The following is a 20,547-nucleotide window of genomic DNA, read 5'->3' as shown; positions in this document are numbered from 1 at the left end:
AAAAAAAAAAAAAAAAAAAAAAAAAAAAAAAAAAAAAAAAAAAATAACCCTGGGGATATGTGGGGAGCTAATTACTACTGCAGCCCCCTGTCAGGCTTTCGGGAGAGCGGCTGGACCTCCGTGGTGTCTGGGTGTTAGGTCTGCTCTATTCATCTCTTCCAGTTGAGAATTGGGTGCCAGGCCCTCCCAGAGAAGCTGGGAGCAGCAGGGCCTCAGAATCCCAAGGTGTCAGAATCCCAAGGGTCAGAGCTGGAGGCTGCTAAAGGCATCCCAGACAGCCTCCTTTATCCCAGAGACCAGAGTTGGGAAGGGGAGCCAGGCTGGGCAGGCCCCTAGCTCGTGCCAGGGCTTCCCTCTTTCCCCCTACACTGTCTCTGAGCCTTGCACATGACTTCTCTCTGGAGTCACCTGGCTCCAAAAGGGACTTTGAGTTCCCAAGCCCATCCTCTCTTCTCTGAAGCTTGTGTGGTAGTGGTCGCAGGCACCGGTGGGTGTTGCGGGCTACCTCTCCCTATTTAGGACTCGGGCCCACTGCTTTTCGTCTGCCCCCTTCTCGAGAAGCACCGAGGCCCTTCTTGATCCATCAGGGTTAGGAGGCACAGCCCTTCCGGCTCGCTCCTGGCTGCCTCCGGAGGCATCGATGGACTGTGCGCTTGCATCTCATCTCTAGGCCTCTGTGCTGAGCCCAGCCAGGCTCAAAGAGCCCCAAACTCTTTCTCAAAGAGCAGTCGGGGGACAGGGGCCACACTCTTGTCTCGCAGGCCTGGGTTCCCCACAAAGCTCTTGGTTACTCTTCAGCCCTCCACCCTTGGCAGAGGGTGCGGGAACATCTTGCAAGGACAGGGTGGGAGGGACATGGGGCCCAGCTGAGGACGCAGCAGAGGACAGACGTGCAGGATCAAAGAGAAAAAGCAGAGCTTTCCCAGAGGAGGGAGGCAGAGGCCAAGACTGTTGGAAGCTGACAGAAATGATCAAAGGACAAGGATGGATGAGGTGGGAGGGAATGTGGAAGGCGGTGGCAGGGTAAGGCAGGCGGAGTTCGTGGGGCTGGGGCGAGGGGCTGCTGAGGAAGAGTGGGGGCTTTGGAGTCAGACAGGCCCAGACTCGGCTTCCCGGCAGTAGCCCTGGGCCCATCGCCCTGCTGGGCCTCAGGCCTCATTTGCTTGAGGGATATAAGGCTAACTCCCTCGTGGGTCTCTGCAGGGGGAGGGTGTGAAGAATTTACAGAAAGGCCTGAAAATAGGGCGAGTGGTAGTATAATTGCTCTTTCCCTGCCTCTCCTGCAATCTGGCCTCTCTGTTCCGTCTCAGGCCGACTCCCACCACCCTCCCCTTGCCTCGCTCCTGGAGCAAGCTGTTGAACGTTGCACTGCTTTCACAGCCAGTGTCTCCAGTGACCGCCATGCTGCAGATCTACTGGTGGTTTCCATCCTATTTGATCTCCTAGCAGTGGCCAGCTTGGGTGACTGTTCCCTCTCTGGAAACACTCCCCCTGGCCTCGGGGCTGCCACAGTGCCCAGGTCTCCTTCCTGTCTCCTGGCAGCCTCCTTTCCTTGCTTGACCTCCCAGCACTGGAGGAAGGGCTGGGCACTCTGCTCTTCTTGCCAGCTCTACCCCCTTCCCAGCTGATCTCATCTGGCGCATGACTTTCAATATTATTTCTGTCTGATAACTCCTGAGTTGATATCTCAGCTTTGACTTCTCCCTCGAGCTGCAGACTTATCTGTCTAACTGCCTTTATGGATTTGAAATGAGCATCTCGAAATTAAGCTGGGTATCCAAAACAGAAGTCTTGAGTCTCTACCAAACCTGCTACTCTCTGGGTGTTCTTTTCCATCTAGTAAATGCACATCCTCCACCTCATTGCTCAGGTCAAAAACTGAGGACCATTCTCGATTGTTCTCTTCCCCCGACTCCTGCAGCCCTCACTCCAACATACGGATCCTACCATCAGCAAGTCCTGTCTCCTCTGCCTCTCAAACATAACTCAATCCACCCACGAGCTCTGCTTCCACTGCCACCACCCTGCTCCAGTCCACCACCATCCTCTCTTTGGAAGGGTTGACCTACGGGTGGCCTGGTGACTTGTGGCCTGGCAATCTCCCTGCTTTTGCTTTGCACTGCCACCGTCCGATCTTTGCAGAGCAACTAGAGTCCTCTTGTAAAAATTTAAGTCATGTCACATCACAATCCACTTAGAACCTTCCAGTGACTTCTATCATTCTTAAAAGTCCAAATTCTTTTATTTTTATTTTTTATTTTTGAGATGGAATTTTTGCTCTTGTTGCCCAGGCTGAAGTGCAATGGCGCGATCTCGGCTCACTGCAACCTCCACCTCCCAGGTTCAAGAGATTCTCGTGCCTCAGCCTCCTGAGTAGCTGGGATTACAGGCACATGCCCCCAAGCCTGGCTAATTTTTTTGTATTTCTTTTAGTAGAGACAGGGTTTCACCATGTTGGCCAGGCTGGTCTCGAACTCCTGACCTCAGGTGATCCTCCTGCCTCAGCCTCTCAAAGTGCTGGGATTACAGGTGTGAGCCACTACGCCCAGCCAAAAATCCAAACTCTTGACCACAGTCTCCATGGCCCTGCAAGGTCCAGCCCTTACAGATTTTCGCCTCTTCTCCCCACTTGACTCAGCATGCCACAGCCACACTGCTCCTGTTCCTCAACCCACCCAGCACTGGCCTGCTTGAGCCTTTGCATCTGCTCTTCCCCTGCCCAGAAGTCCGTTCCCCCACCTCTGCCTTCTACAGGCCCCTCCTGGAAGGCAACTCTCCCTCTCTCTCTCATCCCCTGGCTTTCTTGTCTTGCTGGCACTTATTACCATTGAGATGATGTTGTTTATTTTTTACAACATAATTTAGTTTGTTGACTCTCTACTTCCTTTAAAATGGCCCCATGAGAACAGGGGCTGCTCTTTTTCCCTGCTGAGTCCCTGGGGCCTAGAATGGGGCCTGACACAGGGAAGATGTTCAGAGAGGCCGAGTGAGTGGAGAAGTGACTATGTGGGTGCCTGAGGGGAGTGGAGAGTCGCGGGCCCGAGTTTGAGGACTGCTTTGTCACTGCACTGCTGTGTAGTGGGGGCACACCACTGCCCATCTCCCCTGCACCCTGCCTCGGGTCTCATCCCCTCATCTGGAAGAGAGAGGAGTTGGGCTGCATCAGTGGTTCTCAAAGAATCTGAAGCCTCTGCAGGACTCTAGGAATTGTTAGAATGCTATCTGCTGTCTGCCTGAGCCTCTACTCTGCAGGTGCGGACCAACAGCAGCACCGTGAACTCACCCCATCCTGGCCAAAGGTTGAATACATGTCTGTGTAGGCTCTGTAGCAGGGAATCATACCACGCCCCAAAACATTCTGAGTGATCAAACCACAGTGGGGAGCCCCAGGGCTAAGCCTTGATCCTGAGAAGATCCAGCGGGTTGCTAGTCAAGGTGAGACGTTGAAGGTTGGTGCATGAGCAGAACACAGCTCCTGGTCCTGGCAGCCTTGGAGCAAGCCCAGGGCCTGGATGGCAGGACTGGCCGCCAGTTCATTCATCCTGGGCCGGCTGGGGTGCAACAAAGCTGTGTCTGCAGCCTCGCTCCTGGCCACTCCCTGTCAGAAGGCAGTGGCTGGGATCAGCCTGCCCTCAGCACCAGTGCTCCCTCCCGCCCTCCATTCCAGGGACTACTGTGGGAGCCATGAGCAGCTGACCCTGTCCGGGTGGGAGGCTCCTGCATTCCAGCAGCCCCAGGGGCTGGGGCAGTGGACTCGCTGTGTAGATAAGCAGGACCTCAGCCACACTCAAAAATGCTCTCTTTCCAGAAAGGGGTGACTTGGAGGTCCTCGACAGAGCTCTATTCTTGGGACTGGACACAGAGGAAGTCCCTCCAGGGCTCGGACTGCATGGGGTGAAGCGGGGACAAGAGTGTAATCCTGGGTAGCATGCTGCTCAGGAGGGATGGAGGGGAGGCCAGGGCAGGTGCAACAGAGATGGCCCCAACTGGAAGGGCTTTAGATGCCACCAGCCCAGTCCCTCACAGACAAGGCCAGGGGCAGGTATGACTCGTCCCAGGTTTCATAGCCAAGTGGGAGCAGAGGAGGAGTGGAGGGGGCTGGATCCCCTCTTTCCTTGGCCCAGTCACAGCTCCAAGAGAGGACACGATGCCTGCCTCTACTAGTTCGCTGGCCCATACCCTGGAAGCAGGCAGGAGACAGCAGGGCCTCTTTGGAGCCTGGGCAGATGAGTGCTTGGGACTCCAGGGCACTGAGCTGGGCACGGCATGCGAGGAGGGCTGCCACTGAGTTTGGTTCCAGGTTTTCTCTCTCTGGCCCCTCCTGAAGGTGGACCAAGGACAAGAGGGGCCCCTGCTCCAGAGCCCTGGGAAGCCCTGGAGGGTCTTACATTGCCTGACCCTCACGGTGGAAAACCCATGACTCAGACTCACACTGAAGAGGGGTGCACCCTGGCTCAGCCTGGCCCCAACCCCAGATTTGTTCCCAGTGGAGGGGGCCTCCCCTGGTCTGACCCCCTTCCCTGGGGTTGTTTGAGAGCAGGCAGTGAGAACTAAAGCCATGAAGTGAAAGACACAGCCTGTCCCCAGGACCCCAGGAACCCTACTGAGTCCCTCTTTGGCCCCTCCTCTAGGGGCAGGGGGAAACAACCTTCTCCTGGGGCCACCCACTGACTCCTGATGTCTTGGTCACCTGGCTCACCTTGGGAGCTTTGGCTTGAGAATGAGCAAAGATCTTCCTCAGCCACCTTTTCATGTGTCTGAGACACCAAGGACAGCCAGAAAGAAAATTCTAGCAGCTGGTGAGTGGCCCAGCCTCCCAAGTATGGAATGCAGATCCCAACAAGCTCTCTTCTCCATCATCCCCATCCAGGCTGCAGATTCCAATCGCCTGGGGGGTCCTTTGGACTTGAAGCCTCCTGGGCTCACCTCAGCCCTAATGAATTAACTCCCGTGGGCAGCGTCCTCATACTCATGACTCTGGCACCAGCAACTGCTGCCACAGGGACAACCTCCCTACTCAGCACATAAGGGCCGTCTGACCTGTCCCCCACCCCCCCACCTCCATACCAGGGAGCAGGTGAGTTGCACAAGTCACCCTCAGCAAGGCCCCCTCTCCACTCAGTGGCCACTGTTAAGAACTGTCACTCTGTCCCCATTCTAGTCTCAGATTCCCATCTGGGGGATGGTATGGACAAAGGCTGGGAACCAAAGCCATTCTGTGACAACTGCCCCTGCCCCCCGACACTGCCTTTTTACCCCTCATAGGCTGACACAATCCTCTGTGACATCTCTAACATCCTTACTATGGGAATGACCTATTTTCTGCCACTGTCAAGGGGGCAAGGGCACTCGTGGTTGGGGTGGGCGGGGAAGAAGCTTAGTGTTAAGGTTGGGAAGTCTGGACTGGACTCTGGCTCCCACATTCACTGGCCCTCGATTGCAGGAAGTGACCTTATCTCTCAAGTCCAGTTTCTTTGTTGGCAAAGTAGGAATAATGATGCCTACACCTTGGGGTTGATATGAGGCTCAGAAGAGACACTCGATGACCGAGTGTTTAACATATCCCTGTTCTGCCATTTGCCAGCTGCATGACTTTGGATACATCCCCCAACCCCCCTGAGGCTCAGTGTTCTCATCTGTAAAATGGGGATTATAATACTGCCTCCAGGCCACACGCAGTGGCTCACACCTGTAATTCCAGAACTTTGGGAGGCCGAGATGGGAGGATCACTTGAGCCCAGGAGTTTGAGACAAGCCTGGGCAACATAGAAAGACCCTGTCTCTACTTAAATTTTAAAAATTAGCTGGGTGTGGTGGCACATGCCTGTGATTCTAGCTACTTGGAAGGCTGAGGTGGGAGGATCATTTGAGCCAGGGAGGTCGAGGCTACAGTGAGCCATGATGGTGGCTGCACTCCTCCAGCCTGGGAGTCACAGTGAGACCCTGCCTCCAAAAAAAAAAAAAAAAAAAGAAAGAAAGAAAGAAAGAAAACAATTCCTCCCTCCTAGGGCAGCCATGAGGATTGGATGAGGTAATGCCTGTAAAGGGCTCAGTCCAGATTAACCTCCTGATGAATGCCAACCTTAGTTCATGACGCTGGTAACAGAGGCAGGCTGCCTGAGGAGTGGCTGCTCCACGTTGGGTGTAAGATCTGTGTGGAACAGCCCAGGGCAGATCCATCTGTTGCACTGATCGGAGGCTCGCTCTGCCTGAAACTGTCTGTACCGTGTCTGCCCCCAAAGCCCCAGGGAATCTCCTCTGCACAGGCAGGGGGCCTAGACCTCGTCCTGGAGGAGCGGGCCTGCCCCTGTCTGAGTGCCTGTGTAGATCTCCCCAGGCTGCCCCACTGGGGCCTGACAGTTTAGTTCCCTGGAGAAAGCCCCGGATGGTCCTATGGCTAGCGGGCTGGAATGTGACTCTCAGGATGTTTCCAAGATGGTTATTTCTGAATCGGAGTTGTGGTTAGGAGAGGCCCTGTGCATTCCTGATGAGGGACACTGAGTCCATGCCAAGCCTCGGAGCCCGGAGCAGAAATCAAGGAGGGTACACTTGGGATCCAGAAATTAGGACTTGTGGGGGGGTGTGTGGGAGAGAAAAGGGGTCTGAGAGCAGGGCCTGGGGTTGTCCATGCAGAAGCTATGCACTCAGTGTTGGATGACAGCATCCTCTTCAGCTCAGCGCTGTCCCTGTGCTCCTGCAAGCCGTCAGTAAAACTGCTTGGTGTGAGCTTCAGAGTGGACCTTTGGCCCAGAAAAGGAAATGGGGTAGGGTAGCCAAAAACTCCCTGGGGGCTGACTGTGGGCTGCTGGGTGAGCAGGGTGGGCGGGAAGTGAGGCAATCAGGATTCAGGTCACCATTACCCTTGGGTTCAACTGGAATCACAGGGCATCCACTGCTTTAACTGGGGTCATGGGGGCATTTACTGGTCAGGACTCAGGCAGGGGCGCACAGATCGGGCCCATACTCTGCCTTCCAGTGCTTGTCCACTCAAGTCCACCCACCAGAGTCCAGAGCCCTGCAGGGTCTGCTCACGAGTGCCTTTCCTTGGGCACGCTCATGCCCTGGCTTGTGTCATGCTCACCCCAGAAAGCTCTGGCTGCTGATCTTCACCTCCTGAAGTCCTCACTCATCGTTCAAGCCTGTCCCTGGACATCTTCTCAGACCCCTCTTTGGGTCACTCTACTTGGATTTAGCATGTGCACCATGCAACTTGTGCTTTTCAGGATTCCACTAGACCCAAGTCTCCTTGGGGAAGGCTCTAGGTCTTAGTTTTTTGTTCTCTTTTTTTTTTTTTTTTTTTGAGACGGAGTCTTGCTCTGTCACCCAGCCTGGAGTGCAGTGGCGTGATCTCGGCTAGCTGCAAGCTCCATCTCCCGGGTTTACGCCATTCTCCTGCCTCAGCCTCCCGAGTAGCTGGGACTACAGGCACCCGCCACCTTGCCCGGCTAGTTTGTCATATTTTTTAGTAGAGATGGGGTTTCACCATGTTAGCCAGGATGGTCTCAATCTCCTGGCCTCGTGATCCACCCGTCTCGGCCTCCCAAAGTGCTGGGAGTTTTTTGTTCTCTTGATGCCTCACATAGTGACTGGCACGCAGGAGATCTCGGGACATCTCAAATGATCTTTGGTTAACTGAACTGAGAGGAAGGCTAAAGCCAATTCGATTTGGAAGGGGACCTAGAGGGCCTGAGGGCCCCAAGGATGCTCCTGAGTCCCACTCTGGGTGCTCTAACTCTCCATGCTGCCCCTTTGAAGATCAAGAAATCAAAGCATCTCAGGGTTGGGAAGAATCTTAAGAGCCATTTATTGTGACCCTTAGTGGGATATATGGGTGGTGTGATGGTCTTTTTGTTGTGTCATCTTGGTTAGGCTAAAGCCCCTAGTTGTTCAATCCAACACCAATCTAGGATTGCTGTGAAGACATTCTGCAGATGTGATTAAAGTCCATAATCGATTGTCTTTAAGTTTGGGAGATTATCCTAGATAATCTGGGTGGCCTAATACAATCAGTTGAAAGCCTTAAGAGCAGAGCTGAAGCTCCCTCGAAGAAGAAATTCTGCCTGTGGACAGCAGTTTTACCACACACTGAAGAGAGCTCCAGCCTGCCCTTCTTTTTTTTGAGACAAGAGTCTCACTCTGTCACCCAGGCTGGAGTGTAGTGGTGCAATGTTGGCTCACTACAACCTCCGCCTCCCAGGTTCAAGCAATTCTCCTGCCTCAGCCTCCTGAGTAGCTGGGATTACGGGCACCCACCTCTACGCCTGGCTAATTTTTGTATTTTTAGTAGAGACAGGGTTTCACCATGTTGGCCAGGCTGGTCTCGAGCTCCCAACCTCAAGTGATCCACCTGCCTTTGACTCCCAAAGTGCTGGGACTACAGACATGAGCCACCGCGCCCAGCCTAACCTTTCCTTCTTGATGGCCTGCCCTATGGATCTCAAATTTGCGGAGCCAGCCCCTACCAGCCTGTACGCCAATTCCTTGCAATACATCTCTTAATATGTATCTCCTACTAGTTCTGCTTCTCTGGTGGAACCCTGGCTGATACAAGTGGCTTTTGCAGTACATCCATCCAGTGTCTGCTTGCATACTTCCTGTAATGGGAAGCTCACTACCTCTTGAGGCAGTTCAATTTGTCTTGGGTCAGCTTCAATTTTAACAAGTTCTGCTTTACAGTGAACTAAATCAAGACTTTCTGTGAACTTTACCCACTGCTGCTGGTTCAACCCCTTGGGCACACTCAGAACAAGATTGGTCCTTTCACCTCGCAATAGCCCAGCAGATATTTGAAGCTGGTATTCACGCTGTCCATGCCCCCCTACCAAGTGTCCCTCATTTGACCTGCTGCTCCCCTCCTCTGACAGTCCCTCAGGTTGTTGATGTCCCTCTTACAGTTTGATACACACATGGCCCAAAGAAAACAGGTCTTGTGCTACTATCTGCATTCCACACTGTAGCCTGCAGCAGGGTGAGTGTCTGGTAGCACTCTCTCTCACTCTCTTTCTCTGTCTGTCATGTGAGGATGTGAGGACACAGTAAGAAGATGGCTATCTGTAAACCAGGAAGCCAACTCTCACAGACACTGGATCCCCACACCCTGGGGCCTCCTAGACGGTGGAGGGTAGGAGGAGGGAGAGGTTTGGGGAAAAAAAACTAATGGGTACTAGGCTTATTACCTCGGTGATGAAGTAATCTGTACAACAAACCCCCATGTCACAGGTTTACCTGTATAACAAATCTGCATGTGTATCCGTGAACTTAAAATAAACATTTTTGTTGATCGATTGATTGATTGAGACAGGGTCTCTGTCGCCCAGGCTGGAGTGCAGTGGCACTTTCTTGGCTCACTGCAACCTCCACCTCCCGGGTTCAAGTGATTCTCCTGTCTCAGCCCCCTGAATAGCTAGGACTACAGGCATGCGCCACCATGCCTCACTAATTTTTGTATTTTTAGTAGAGACAGGGTTTCACCATGTTGGCCAGGCTGGTCTCAGACTTTTGACCTCAAGTGATCTGCCCTCCTTGGCCTCCAAAGTGTTGGGATCACAGGCATGAGCAACCACGCCCAGCAAAATAAAAGTTTTTTAAAAATGTGTGTTGTTCAAGCCCCCAGTCTACAGTAATTTATGATTGCAGCCCAAACTAAGACAGGCTGATGCCATGAGGGAGGAGCCAGTTTCCCGCCCTAATGTTTAATCTCTGGGGTACCTGTTCTCCAATGATCTAAGATGCTTTCCTGGCAAACAGGGGAGGAAATGGCAACAAATGAGGACCAGTGGTCCCCTGCTCCCCAGCTTCCTCATGAGGCAAGCCCTTCTCCACTTCTCCCCTCCCTTTCCATCCACTCTCTCCACTTCCCTTTCTTCTACCTCATGGTACCAGCCACAGCACGTGACTCCACCCAGGCCCTGTAGCTGGCTCCTATGGGGCAAGACACAGCCTTGCTCCAGCCTCAGGGAAGGGGCCACAGCTCCTGGGACCTCAGCTCTGACATTTTACCACCAGATTCCCAAGGGCTTTTCCAGCTCCATAAGTTCCTTTTCTTAAAACCATGGTCCACACACTTCATGGCTATTCCCAGATGTCAGGTCTCCAGGTTCTTTAGATCCTTGCTATTCAAAATGTGGACCATGGATCCAATCCACAGTATCAGTGTCCCCTGGGGGCTTTTTAGAAATGTAGAATCTCAGGCTCTGCCCTAGACCTGCTGATTCAGAATCTGCATTTACACGAGATCAACCAGGTTATTCCCTGTGGATTACAGTTTGAGAAGTATTGACTTAGAGAACTCTGCATTGCTGAGCTGGCCTCCTCAGTTCCTTGGGGACTGCCTCCTCTATACAGATGGGATGACTCAGGTACACCAGGGAAGTATCTGCTCCTTCCATGATCACAGACCCAGCAAAGACAGAGAGAGAGAGAGAGAGAGAGAGAGATAGAGAGAGAGAGAGAGGTGATGATGATGATGATGATGATGAGATGATGATGATGATGATGATGGAGAAGCAGAAGCAGCAGCAGCAAACAATTTGTCTAAGACCTCTCTAGCACCAAGGGCAGCCTCCTGCCCCACATTCCTGGCAGCCACGTGGCCCCTTCACTACAGGATCTTTGCTGTGTCACTGGAGGAAGCGGGGGTAGTAAGGAACTTGCTTTTGTGAACAGTGAGGATGGGATGTCAGGCCCAGTCAGAAAGGCCACCAGCCCAGGACAACTGGACCTGTGGCTCCAGGCCGCAGTTGAGGTTGGCTCTAGCAAATGGGAAAGTGAAGGTGTGACTTATGGCAGTAGCTTGGGGATGATGGCTGTAGCTGAGGGGAAGGTCTCTGGGAGCCACCTGGGAGCTGCTGTAGCATGGGCAGTTTCTGGACATTGAGAGAATGTGGACAGACAGGGAGGCAGTGGCACCAGCTGGGCGATTGACTGCTCTTTGTGCTGCCATGAAAGACATTTGTCATGTGGCTCTCTGAGGACCAGAGGCGGGCGGAGGGATCAGGAAACAGGGCTCTATGCCCAGCTCTGTTGATAACTGTAAGCGTGACCTTTAGCAAGCCCCTTCTCCAGCCTGGATTTTAGTCTCCACACTGTGAACTGAGAAGATTGGAGCTAAAATTCTGTTCTGTCTTTGGGCTAAATGCTCTATCCATAGTTCTGAGGGCAAGAGACCCTGAAACTGAGCCCGCAACTAAGCACCCTGCATAGACCCTGGTACCCATCCACCACTGCTAGCTGCGTTCACATAGAAGGAATTGCAGAGGCTCCATGGGGAATGGGGGTTGCATGACTCCATGAAGAAATACTCTCTACAGACCTGAGTGCAAGTCCTGGTGCTGTCATTTTATATTTGTAGGGTCCTGCGCAGATTTCTGAACCTCTCTGAGCATCCTTTTCCTTGACTGTGCAGGATGATGCCGCCTGCGGTCCTGGAGCAGTGTGGGGATTCTGGTGACAGGAAATGTTGTGGACAGCGCCTGGCCTGTTACAGACAGTTATCCATTCCCTGTGTCCAAGGTGGAGAGGGAGTGAAAGAGGGAGTGCCTGTCCTGGGTCTCCACTGAGCTTGGCCTAGACCCACAGTGGTCTCAGTTAGAGCCTGGTCTCCACTTGCTGCTGGCTGACTGCAGGGAAATCATTTCTACATTTTTTTTTAATTACAAAATCAACTCACAGATTCACCGTTTGTGCAGCCAGCTGAAAGCTGTTTATAGTGGTGATTTGCACTACATTCATCTGTGCTTGTTTATGTTTGCTTTGAAAATACTTATTGTGTTTGTCCTGTCCCCACTGTGGCCAGGCGTGTGTCTTCTATTTTTGTCCTGTTCTCACCACCACTCTCTCTGTGCCTCCAGCGCCTAATGGTGATGTATGGAAATGGGGCCTGCAGACAGGAGGCATGGCAGAGTCAGAAAGATCTCTGGCCAAACACACTCCATAGTTTCTCCTACCACCATGTACCTCTCTCCCTGGCTAGCTTGCTTGCTTTTCTTCTTTCTTTCCTTCTGTCTTTCCTTCTTTCTTTCCTTGCTCCTTTCCTTCCTCCTTTCCTTTCCTTTCCTTTCCTTTCCTTTCCTTTCCTTTCCTTTCCTTTCCTTTCCTTTCCTTTCCTTTCCTTTCCTTTCCTTTCCTTTCTTTCCTTCTCAGAGTCTTGCTGTGTTGCCCAGGCTGTGGTGCAGTGGCACAATCTTGGCTCGCTGCAACTTCTGCCTCCCAGGTTCAAATGATTCTCCTGCCTCAGCCTCCTGCATAGCCGTGATCACAGGTGTGCGCTACCATGCCCAGCTAATTTTTGTATTTTTAGTAGAGGCAGAGTTTCACCATGTTGGCCAGGCTGGTCTCAAACTCTTGACCTCAGGCGATCTGCCCATCTCGGCTTCCCAAAGTGCTGGGATTACAGGTGTGAGCCACCACACCCAGCCCCTGGATAGCTTTCTGCAAGGTCTGCCCACCTCAGCCTCCCAAAGTGCTGGGATTACAGGTGTGAGCCACCACACTCAGCCCCTGGCTAGCTTTCTGCTCTGAGGAGGAGCAGGAGCCTGAACAGTTAGGGAGACACCAGGCATGGCTGAGGAGTGGGGAGATGGGGGGTGGTGAGTGGGATTGGAAAGATAAGGGGAAGGGGTGTGGCAGTCTCCTGGCCCCCAACCCCACTGTTCCCACTCGTTAGGAAGCAGCAGAGGTAGCCGTGGTCATGGTAACCCTTGGGAGACAGAGCAGTTCCTTGGTAAGGCAAGTAATAATACACAAACAATAGTATTTTTTTTTTTTTTTTTTTTTTTTGAGACGGAGTCTCGCTCTGTCGCCCAGGCTGGAGTGCAGTGGCCGGATCTCAGCTCACTGCAAGCTCCGCCTCCTGGGTTCACGCCATTCTCCCGCCTCAGCCTCCCGAGTAGCTGGGACCACAGGCGCCCGCCACCTCGCCCGGCTAATTTTTTGTATTTTTTAGTAGAGACGGGGTTTCACCGTATTAGCCAGCATGGTCTCGATCTCCTGACCTCGTGATCCGCCCATCTCGGCCTCCCAAAGTGCTAGGATTACAGGCTTGAGCCACCGCGCCCGGCCAAACAATAGTATTAATAACAATAATAATGGCAGATTATTAAGTACCTTCTCTGTACCAGGCACTTTCTTTTCATAATCCCATTTAATCCTGGCAGGCAGATATTATTATCCCCATATTGTAAATGACAAAACAAGCTCAGAGAGATTAGATAAGCTGTATGTGTCCAAGGACATACAGCTAGTGGCGGTAGGGGAGTGGGGGTAGGGTGGATTGAGATGAACCCAGGCACTCCGGCTTCCAAGTCAGTGCCTATGTTCCTGCACTGCCCTGCAGAAATTGTGGGGTCGAAGCATGCCCACAGGCTAGCCTGTGGGCAGGAAGGTAATGCCAACTGAGGTGGGTGCCGGGACTTTCCTAGGCTGGGCTGGCCTTCCTTCACCTTGGAAAGTCAAAAGAGGCCTCAAACAGTGGAATGATGAGCTGCCAAAGGCCTGAATGCTAAGAGAGATGGTGGGGTGTGGGGGACAGGCTGGAGGATGCAGAGAATGCCAGTGTGGGCACCGGAAGGCCTGGCTTCTAATCAGTGTCATACTCTAAACTCTCTGTGTGAGGGTGGACAAGCCACTCACCTCTCTGGGTGTTTGGAAGATTGCTAATGTCCCCTTCTCTTATTTTAGGACTTCTGGGATTTTGGGGGTGGCAGGTCACATCTGTACTTTCCTTCTTGAAAAGATGTAAAAAGTAGAGGTTTCCTCATGAATCACCTGCTTGAATTCACAGTCTAAGGGTTCTCAGGCCATGTAGTGGGCGATGGGAGGTAGTGCTCAACTGAGCACAGGCTGGAAGCTGGGGAAAGAGCGGAACAGGTTTTCTGCCCCAGCTCCATCAGTGTATCAATCACCTGGTCTCTTTGTTGTTGCCTTAGAGCCAAAAAGATTCCGAGGACCTGCAGTGGGAGAATGGGCACCTGTGAGCCCGTGGCAGGTGCCCATGGCGGGTGCTGGGCACAGCTGTGACAAGTCCTCTGTTTTGGTCAGGGGCCAGGGTGTGGGAAGCAGTAGGCCTGAATGGAGTGTGCTGGAGCAGGAGGCCCCCTGCTTCTGGGGAGGGCTTTGTTGGGGAAAAGGCAAGCCTTGGCTTCTAGGTGCCCTCAGCTGGAGTGCAATGGTGCGATCTCAGCTCACTGCAGTCTCCACCTCCTGGGTTCAAGTGATTCTCATGCCTCTGCCTCCTGAGTAGCTGAGACTACAGGCATGGACCACCATGCCTAGCTAATTTTTGTATTTTTAGTAGAGACTGGGTTTTGCCATGTTGTCCAGGCTGGTCTCGACCTCCTGGCCTCAAGTGATCTGTCTGCCTCCGCCTCTGCCTCCCAAAATGCTGGGATTACAGGTGTGAGCCACTGCACCCAGTGTGGAATAGGCTCTTGAAATGAAGAAAGAATTTGTGAAAAATCCAGGGCAGAAGAGTCAGAGAGGTCCAATAGAATCTGGGCAAGCGCCGTGCTTCCAAGGCCTCAGACCATGGGGAAGTCATCTACCCTCAGAGCCTCAGGTTCCTCAGTTGAAAAATGGGGGTAATAGTGCCCATCTAGATAGGTTGGTGAGAGAATTAAATAAGGAGGTACAAATGAAGCGTCTAGCATAGAGCCTGCCACAGAGTAAATAATAAATAGTTGTTGCCATTGTTATTGTTGTTGCTGCTGCTGTTGTTAATAAAATTAATGAATAAGTATCTTGAACAAGTAGAAGGAGTAGGGGACTGGGGGTCAGGTTTTTGCTACCCTCTGACTGTGTGATTTCTGTCACCTGTCTGGCTCCTTATCTGTAAGAGCAGGGGGTGGTACCAGCTGATCTCCGAAGCCCCTTCCTGCTCTGACAGCCTCTGGGCTATGAATAGATGAGGCTTGGGCCCTGGAGGAGTTTAATGACTCAACAGCTAAAGAGATTAAGACTTCCTAAGAAATGACTTTCTATTAGTGTTGGGTGAACTTAGGGCACCAGCTAAGGAAGGGTTTCCTGGCTGGGAGGCCAGGGATAGGGAGCTGGAGGAATCCTTCCAGCCAGTGGAGACAGTGACTAACCAGGTGAATGACTAAGTCAGACCCTGCCGACCTCCAACCAATCAGGGTTGCGCATGAGCACCCTGTGAACTGGCATCACTGAGCACAGCTTGGCTGTGTCAGGTCTGGCTGGGTCTGAGCTTCATAGCATATGGAGGCAAAGGAAGCAGCCAAAAGACCAGCAGGGAAAGAGCACTGGGCTTGGAGTCAGAAGACCCAGCTTCCCACTCTGACTCTGCTGCTCACCAGCTGGGTGACTCAGGGGGAGCTGCTTCCCTTCCCTGAGCCTTCACACCTTCATCCAAGCAGCAGAGCTAACAATACCTGCCCGGCAACTTCGCCAAGTTGTGAAGACTGAGAATCATGACATGAGATGCAAGTGCATTGTGATCACTAAGGTACCAAATGATGGGAGGTGCTGTCATTATTCCATCCCAATGGGACACCTGGTATCAGAATGAGATTCATTCATGTTTTCAAAGGGATTTGGTGAACACAGGCTGCTGCCCTTGGGTTTGGGGCCAGAATCAGCCTAACTTAGGGCCCCTTCCAACCATCTGATCACAGCCCAGATAGGTTTTCCTTAGAGTAGAGACCCTGTGGACAGCTTCCAGCAAGGTGACATAGCTGCAGTGGAAGGCAACACAAAGCCAGGATGGTCAGGTGGTGGAGGGAGGCAGCAGTGCCAGGCTGGGGCCCCCACAGAACCAGGGTGGTGGTCTGATGTTGTCTTTCCTCTTGCCCAGCACTTTATAAATAAATAATCACCGGAACCGCACTCTGTTTGCCTCTCCCCTCATGGCTTTTAGCGTCTCTCTTGGTGAGGATTGCAAGCACTTTGGGAAATGGCAGGGGTGGAAGGAAGGATGCTGCCCTTTCATTTCTGCACACCTTAAACCCATCAATAGCATTCTGTGTGTGCTCACAGCCTCTGGGTACTATGCTGGTACTTGGAGAACAGAGACAGGAACTGCAGGGTCCTGCCCGCATGGAGATTAAGTACAGTGTAGTCCAGTGTAGTCAAAGAGACAGAACACTTCTCCTATAATGTAAATAACCATTCAAAACAGCCAACAGTGTGTCACCCAGATCATCCTGCCAGTGAGACCTGCAGTTGTCCAGAACAGTGGCCTGGGAGGCTTTGAGGAGGAGCTGGGATTTGAGCTGGACCTGGAAGGTTAGCATGGACAAGATAAATAGAAGGTAGAGCCAGGTGCAGTGGCTCACACCTGTAATCCCAGCACGTTGGGAGGCCGAGGTGAGAGGACTACTTGAGCCCAGGGGTTTGAGGTTGTGCTAAACTATGATTATACCACTGCATTCCAGCCTGGGTGAGACAGAGTGAGACTCTCTCAAAAAAAGAAAAAAGAAAAGAAAAGAAAAGAAAAGAAAAGAAAAAGGGTAGAGAAAAAGGCATGCCAGACAGGCATACTTAAGGTATTCTCAGAAGACAGGTTGGCAACTGTTGAGAGGGATCACATAAGTAAGAAGTGAAATGTGAAGTCAGACATAGAGGTTGGAGCCAGGTATGGAGATTCTCAAAACTTGAGATAAGGAGCATAGACCAGATTCCATGGACAGTGGAGAGCCACTGAGTGATTCCAAGGGAATAGGTTTGGTGACAGCTGAGTTTTTCTTTCTGGCAGCATTGTCCAGGGAAGCATGGCTTGTTGTGGGGTAGGCAGGGAGGTCAGTTGGGAGGTTACTATGAAGCTGGGGACCATGGGCCTGAGAAGGAAAGGGGACACAGGCGAAGGCTTGATGTGTGGAAAAGAGGGAGAGAGAGGGTCCGAGGATGCTCAGTCTGATTCTTCTGATTCTCCAGACAGCTAAACGACTACTGAAATCCTGGCAAGTAGTAGTGGGGTGTGAGAGTGGAGGAGACTGCAGACCAAACCTGGGCTGGTCTTTTTCAGGAGGCGGGCTCCTCTTTGGTCAGACCTAAATCTGATCGTCCACCCTAAACTCACAGGATCAGTAGGACCCAGAGGTGCCCAGCTGGGCTACATCCACTCCCAGGGCCCTTTCCTCCCTCTTCCAAGAGAAGAATCCAGAAACGACACAGCATAGCTCCCCATGGTCCCCAGGGAGCAGTAGATTCTTGGAACAGCGTCCTGCAGTGGACAGACAGCAGGAACAGCATCCAGTCCTGTCTGTTACTCCCTCAGCTCCTGTTGACTCTCAGGAAAACAATACTATCTTCATGGGCTGCGCTAAATGGCAGTGAACCCCTGGGAGCCTGACCAAAGCAGGGAAGGGGACTAGGGAGAGGAGAGGGAACGGTAAAGACGGAGGAAACTGTTTCTGGAGGCATCTCAATGGGCTTTGGGGGAAGGTGAGTTTCATCTCAGAATCCAAGCATGTCAGGGCTGGGGAGGAGCTCTTGAGATCATTTCGGCCACCCCTCCTTGTCTGGAGGTGAGCCTGAGACCCAGGCAGGGGAAAGGACTTGCCCAAGGTCATATAGCATGGCAGTGTTGGAGCTGGGCTGAAATCATAGGGTGTTGGGGACAGGTAAGGTGTTACTCCCATCTGGACAGTTTTGAATAGCACCACCAAGGGCCTGGCTAGAGATTCCTTTCCTGGACGTTTGTGCATTCTGTGTGTGTGTGTGCCTGTGTGTGTGCCTGTGTGTGACTGCCCTGTGTGTACCCTGTGAGTGCCTGTGTGTACCTGTTTGCCTGTGTGCCTATGCCTGTGTTGTCGGACAGTCTGGGTGTACGTGTGGCCTCCTACATGGTGATCTGCCCTGGCTTGGAAAGGAGAACTGGGGCCATTCCTGTGAGGTGACTGTTTTGCTGGGACAGCAGAGAAGGCTGACAAGGCCAGATCTGGCTTCCCACACCAGTTCTGCCGCTCTAAGAAAATCACAGGCACTGACTGGTGGCGACCAAACTCCTGGAGCTGAAACACGCAGACACACGTACACTCACAGCCGCCGTCATAGGGTGGCCCCGAGTGCCCCGAAGTGCCGCATTCCGGCATCCTCATGCCTCCCCGGAGCCCAGCAGGTGTAGACCTGCTAGGCTGTGGAAGCCGATCCGTAGGGACAGGGAGCAGTGGCGCGCTCCCGCCGCTCACACTCAGCGCCCTGTTCCAGGGCCTGGCCCGGCCACACCCCTCCTGCCCGAGCCTCCGCCGGTCGTCCCTGCCCCTCTCACACACTTCGGAGTCCCTGGGGGCCTCTGCAACCTGGCAGGGCCAAGTTAGGGCTGGCCCGGCTGGAGAGTCAGGTCCGGAGCCAGGAATCGACGCCTTCCCGAGTCCCGTCCCCGCGGAGCACACACGCCAGGCTGAACTCGGGTTTCTGCGAGCGCGGGTTTCGGCGCCCAGCCCCTCTCGGGGGAGCCCCTGCCCCCAGCCCCAGTCGGCCCCGGAAGACTCCGGGAGCCCAGCGCCCAGCCCTGGATTCCCGCCCCCCGCCCGGCGAGCCGTTACCGATGGTGGTGATGACGGTGATGGCGAAGTAGAAGGAACCGGCGAAGCGCCACTGCACGCCGGCCTTGTGCGGCTTGAGGCGCAGCACGACTCGCTCCAGCTCCTCGTAGCCTCCCTGGCTGAGGTTGTAGCGCGCCCGCAGCTCCTGCTGCCGCAGCTCCAGCCGCTGCCGCTCGATCAGCTCGGGCTCCGACTCCAGCGCGTCGAAGACCGCGGCGCCCACCAGCAGGTAGGTGAAGGTGCACACGATGAGCGCCAGCGTGCGCACGTTCTGCCGCTTCATCTTCCCGCCCGGGCCGCCGCCGGCCCCCCGGCGCCCCCGACCCGCGCCCCGGCCCCGGCCGCCGCTGCTGCTGCCCAGGAGGCGGCCTGGGGCATGGCTGCGCTCGCCGCTCTCCGCGCCGGGCACCCGCTCCGCGCCCGGGGCCGCCGCCGCTGCCGCCGCCGCGGAGCTGTCCCTTCAGCACCACCCACCGCCCTCCTCCGCCAGGCCCCGCGCCCGCCCCCCGCCCCCCGCCCGCAGGCCGCCTCCTCCCGCCAGCCCTCCCGCCCAGCCAAATAAGGACTGGGGAGACGCGCCGAGGAGGGAGGAGGGGGGCTGGCGGAGGGGACGGGAGGGGCGGCCGCGGGAGAGCCCGGGCAGGACAGAGAGAGAGAAAGAGAGAGAGAGAGCGAGCCCGGGAGACAGAAAACTAGACAGCGAAACGCTGATAACTACGGAGAATGGGAGAAAGGCAGTGTAGGACTGAGGGAAGGGGGCTGTGTGACAGAGGAGGAGATAAAATCAGAGGTGTACTCAGACAGAAAAAGAAGAGAGGCGGGCAGAAAAATACAGAGCAAAAGATGGAAACAGAGAGAGCAACAGACTGAGACAGAGAGGCCTGGATTGCTGGAGATAAACTAATGACACAGAAACAGACAGGAAGGCAAGGAAGGCAGAGCGAGCCCCTCCCCACCCCACCCCACCCTCCACCCTCGTCACAGCATATTGCAGCCAGGAGGCACTTGGGGCCTCGCTGTCCTGCCCTTATCCTATGGATGAGGAAACGGAGGCCCAGAGAGGTCAAGTGACACGCATGGCCACGCAGTCACTTCGTGACAGCACTGGGACTCAGCCAAGCGTTCCTTCCTCCCAGGCCACACTCCTTCCTCCCTTGGGCCAGACTCTGGCTGTCTTGGAAGAAGGCAGGGCCCAGCTGTGGACCTGGGCACACATGAGCTGACACCCAAGGGAAAGCCCTGTTCTCAGGCAATGTGTGCCTTCCCAGTTCAGCCCATTTCTTGGAACTGGCTGACAAGGCACAGGCTGGGAGTCTAGGCCTCCTGCTTTGCTCCTAGGGGCTTCCAGGCTGTCCCGGCTCCCATGGTTCCTGTCCTGCACTCGTGCACGAGGCTGGGCTTAGGCTGAGCTGCTGGATATAGCACCTGCCACCACCTTAGGGCATCCCAGCAGAACCGGGATCTAGCTGGAATTGAGCAGGTGGGGCCCAGAGCAGGAGGCTCACTGGCAGACTGGGGGAACTGGGGCAGGAGAGGGAGTCCCTATGTCTCAGTTTCTTCATTTGTCAACATGGTGGCTATGGTGGTGAGGTGGGAAGGGCAGTGGAAACTCAGGCATTACTGACCCTCTCAGAGCCTTGTTTCCTTATCACTTCAAAGAGGTGTCGTAGCAGATGATCCCATAGGCCTTGCCCAGCTCCAAGCAACTCCAGACTTGGATGGGCTGAGTGAGCAGAATGACTGGAATGCAAATCTCAGTGCCAAGGAGGGTTAAAAAGTCCTTCACAGGACCCTGGCATGGGCCACGCAGAGAGACGGGGTAGAGACACCAAGGCCCCTGACTGAGAGCAGACTCAGGAGGCAGTCAGCCAGAAGCCGGAGCACTATCTACCCACAGGCTGGGCTGACCTGTCACTGCCGGACACTACACTCCTCCAATGACACCCCAGAAGTGCCACCAACACCTTCATTCCTTCAACAAGTATTTATTAAGCATCTGTTGTGTGTCAGGCATTCATCATTTCTAGCCCTTACCACAATCCTGAAA

At 53.9% G+C, this 20,547-nt stretch overlaps 1 protein-coding gene across 1 annotated transcript in view; it reads right to left on the bottom strand.

The window, feature by feature from the left end:
* KCNK3 (potassium two pore domain channel subfamily K member 3) overlaps window positions 1–18,940 on the bottom strand; it is a 42,141-nt gene extending 23,201 nt beyond the window's left edge. Inside the window, exon 1 of the mRNA XM_025354148.1 lies at window positions 18,501–18,940. Coding sequence (XP_025209933.1) covers window positions 18,501–18,783 — 283 coding nt within the window. The 5' untranslated portion in view covers window positions 18,784–18,940. The remainder of the gene's footprint in view (window positions 1–18,500) is intronic.
* Window positions 18,941–20,547: the final 1,607 nt, after the last annotated feature.

The sequence above is a fragment of the Theropithecus gelada genome, chromosome 13 (genome assembly GCF_003255815.1).
Source record: "Theropithecus gelada isolate Dixy chromosome 13, Tgel_1.0, whole genome shotgun sequence".
Classification (NCBI taxonomy): domain Eukaryota; kingdom Metazoa; phylum Chordata; class Mammalia; order Primates; family Cercopithecidae; genus Theropithecus; species Theropithecus gelada.
The sequence above is the reverse complement of the archived record's forward strand: the minus strand, read 5'-3'. Positions and strand labels throughout refer to the sequence as shown.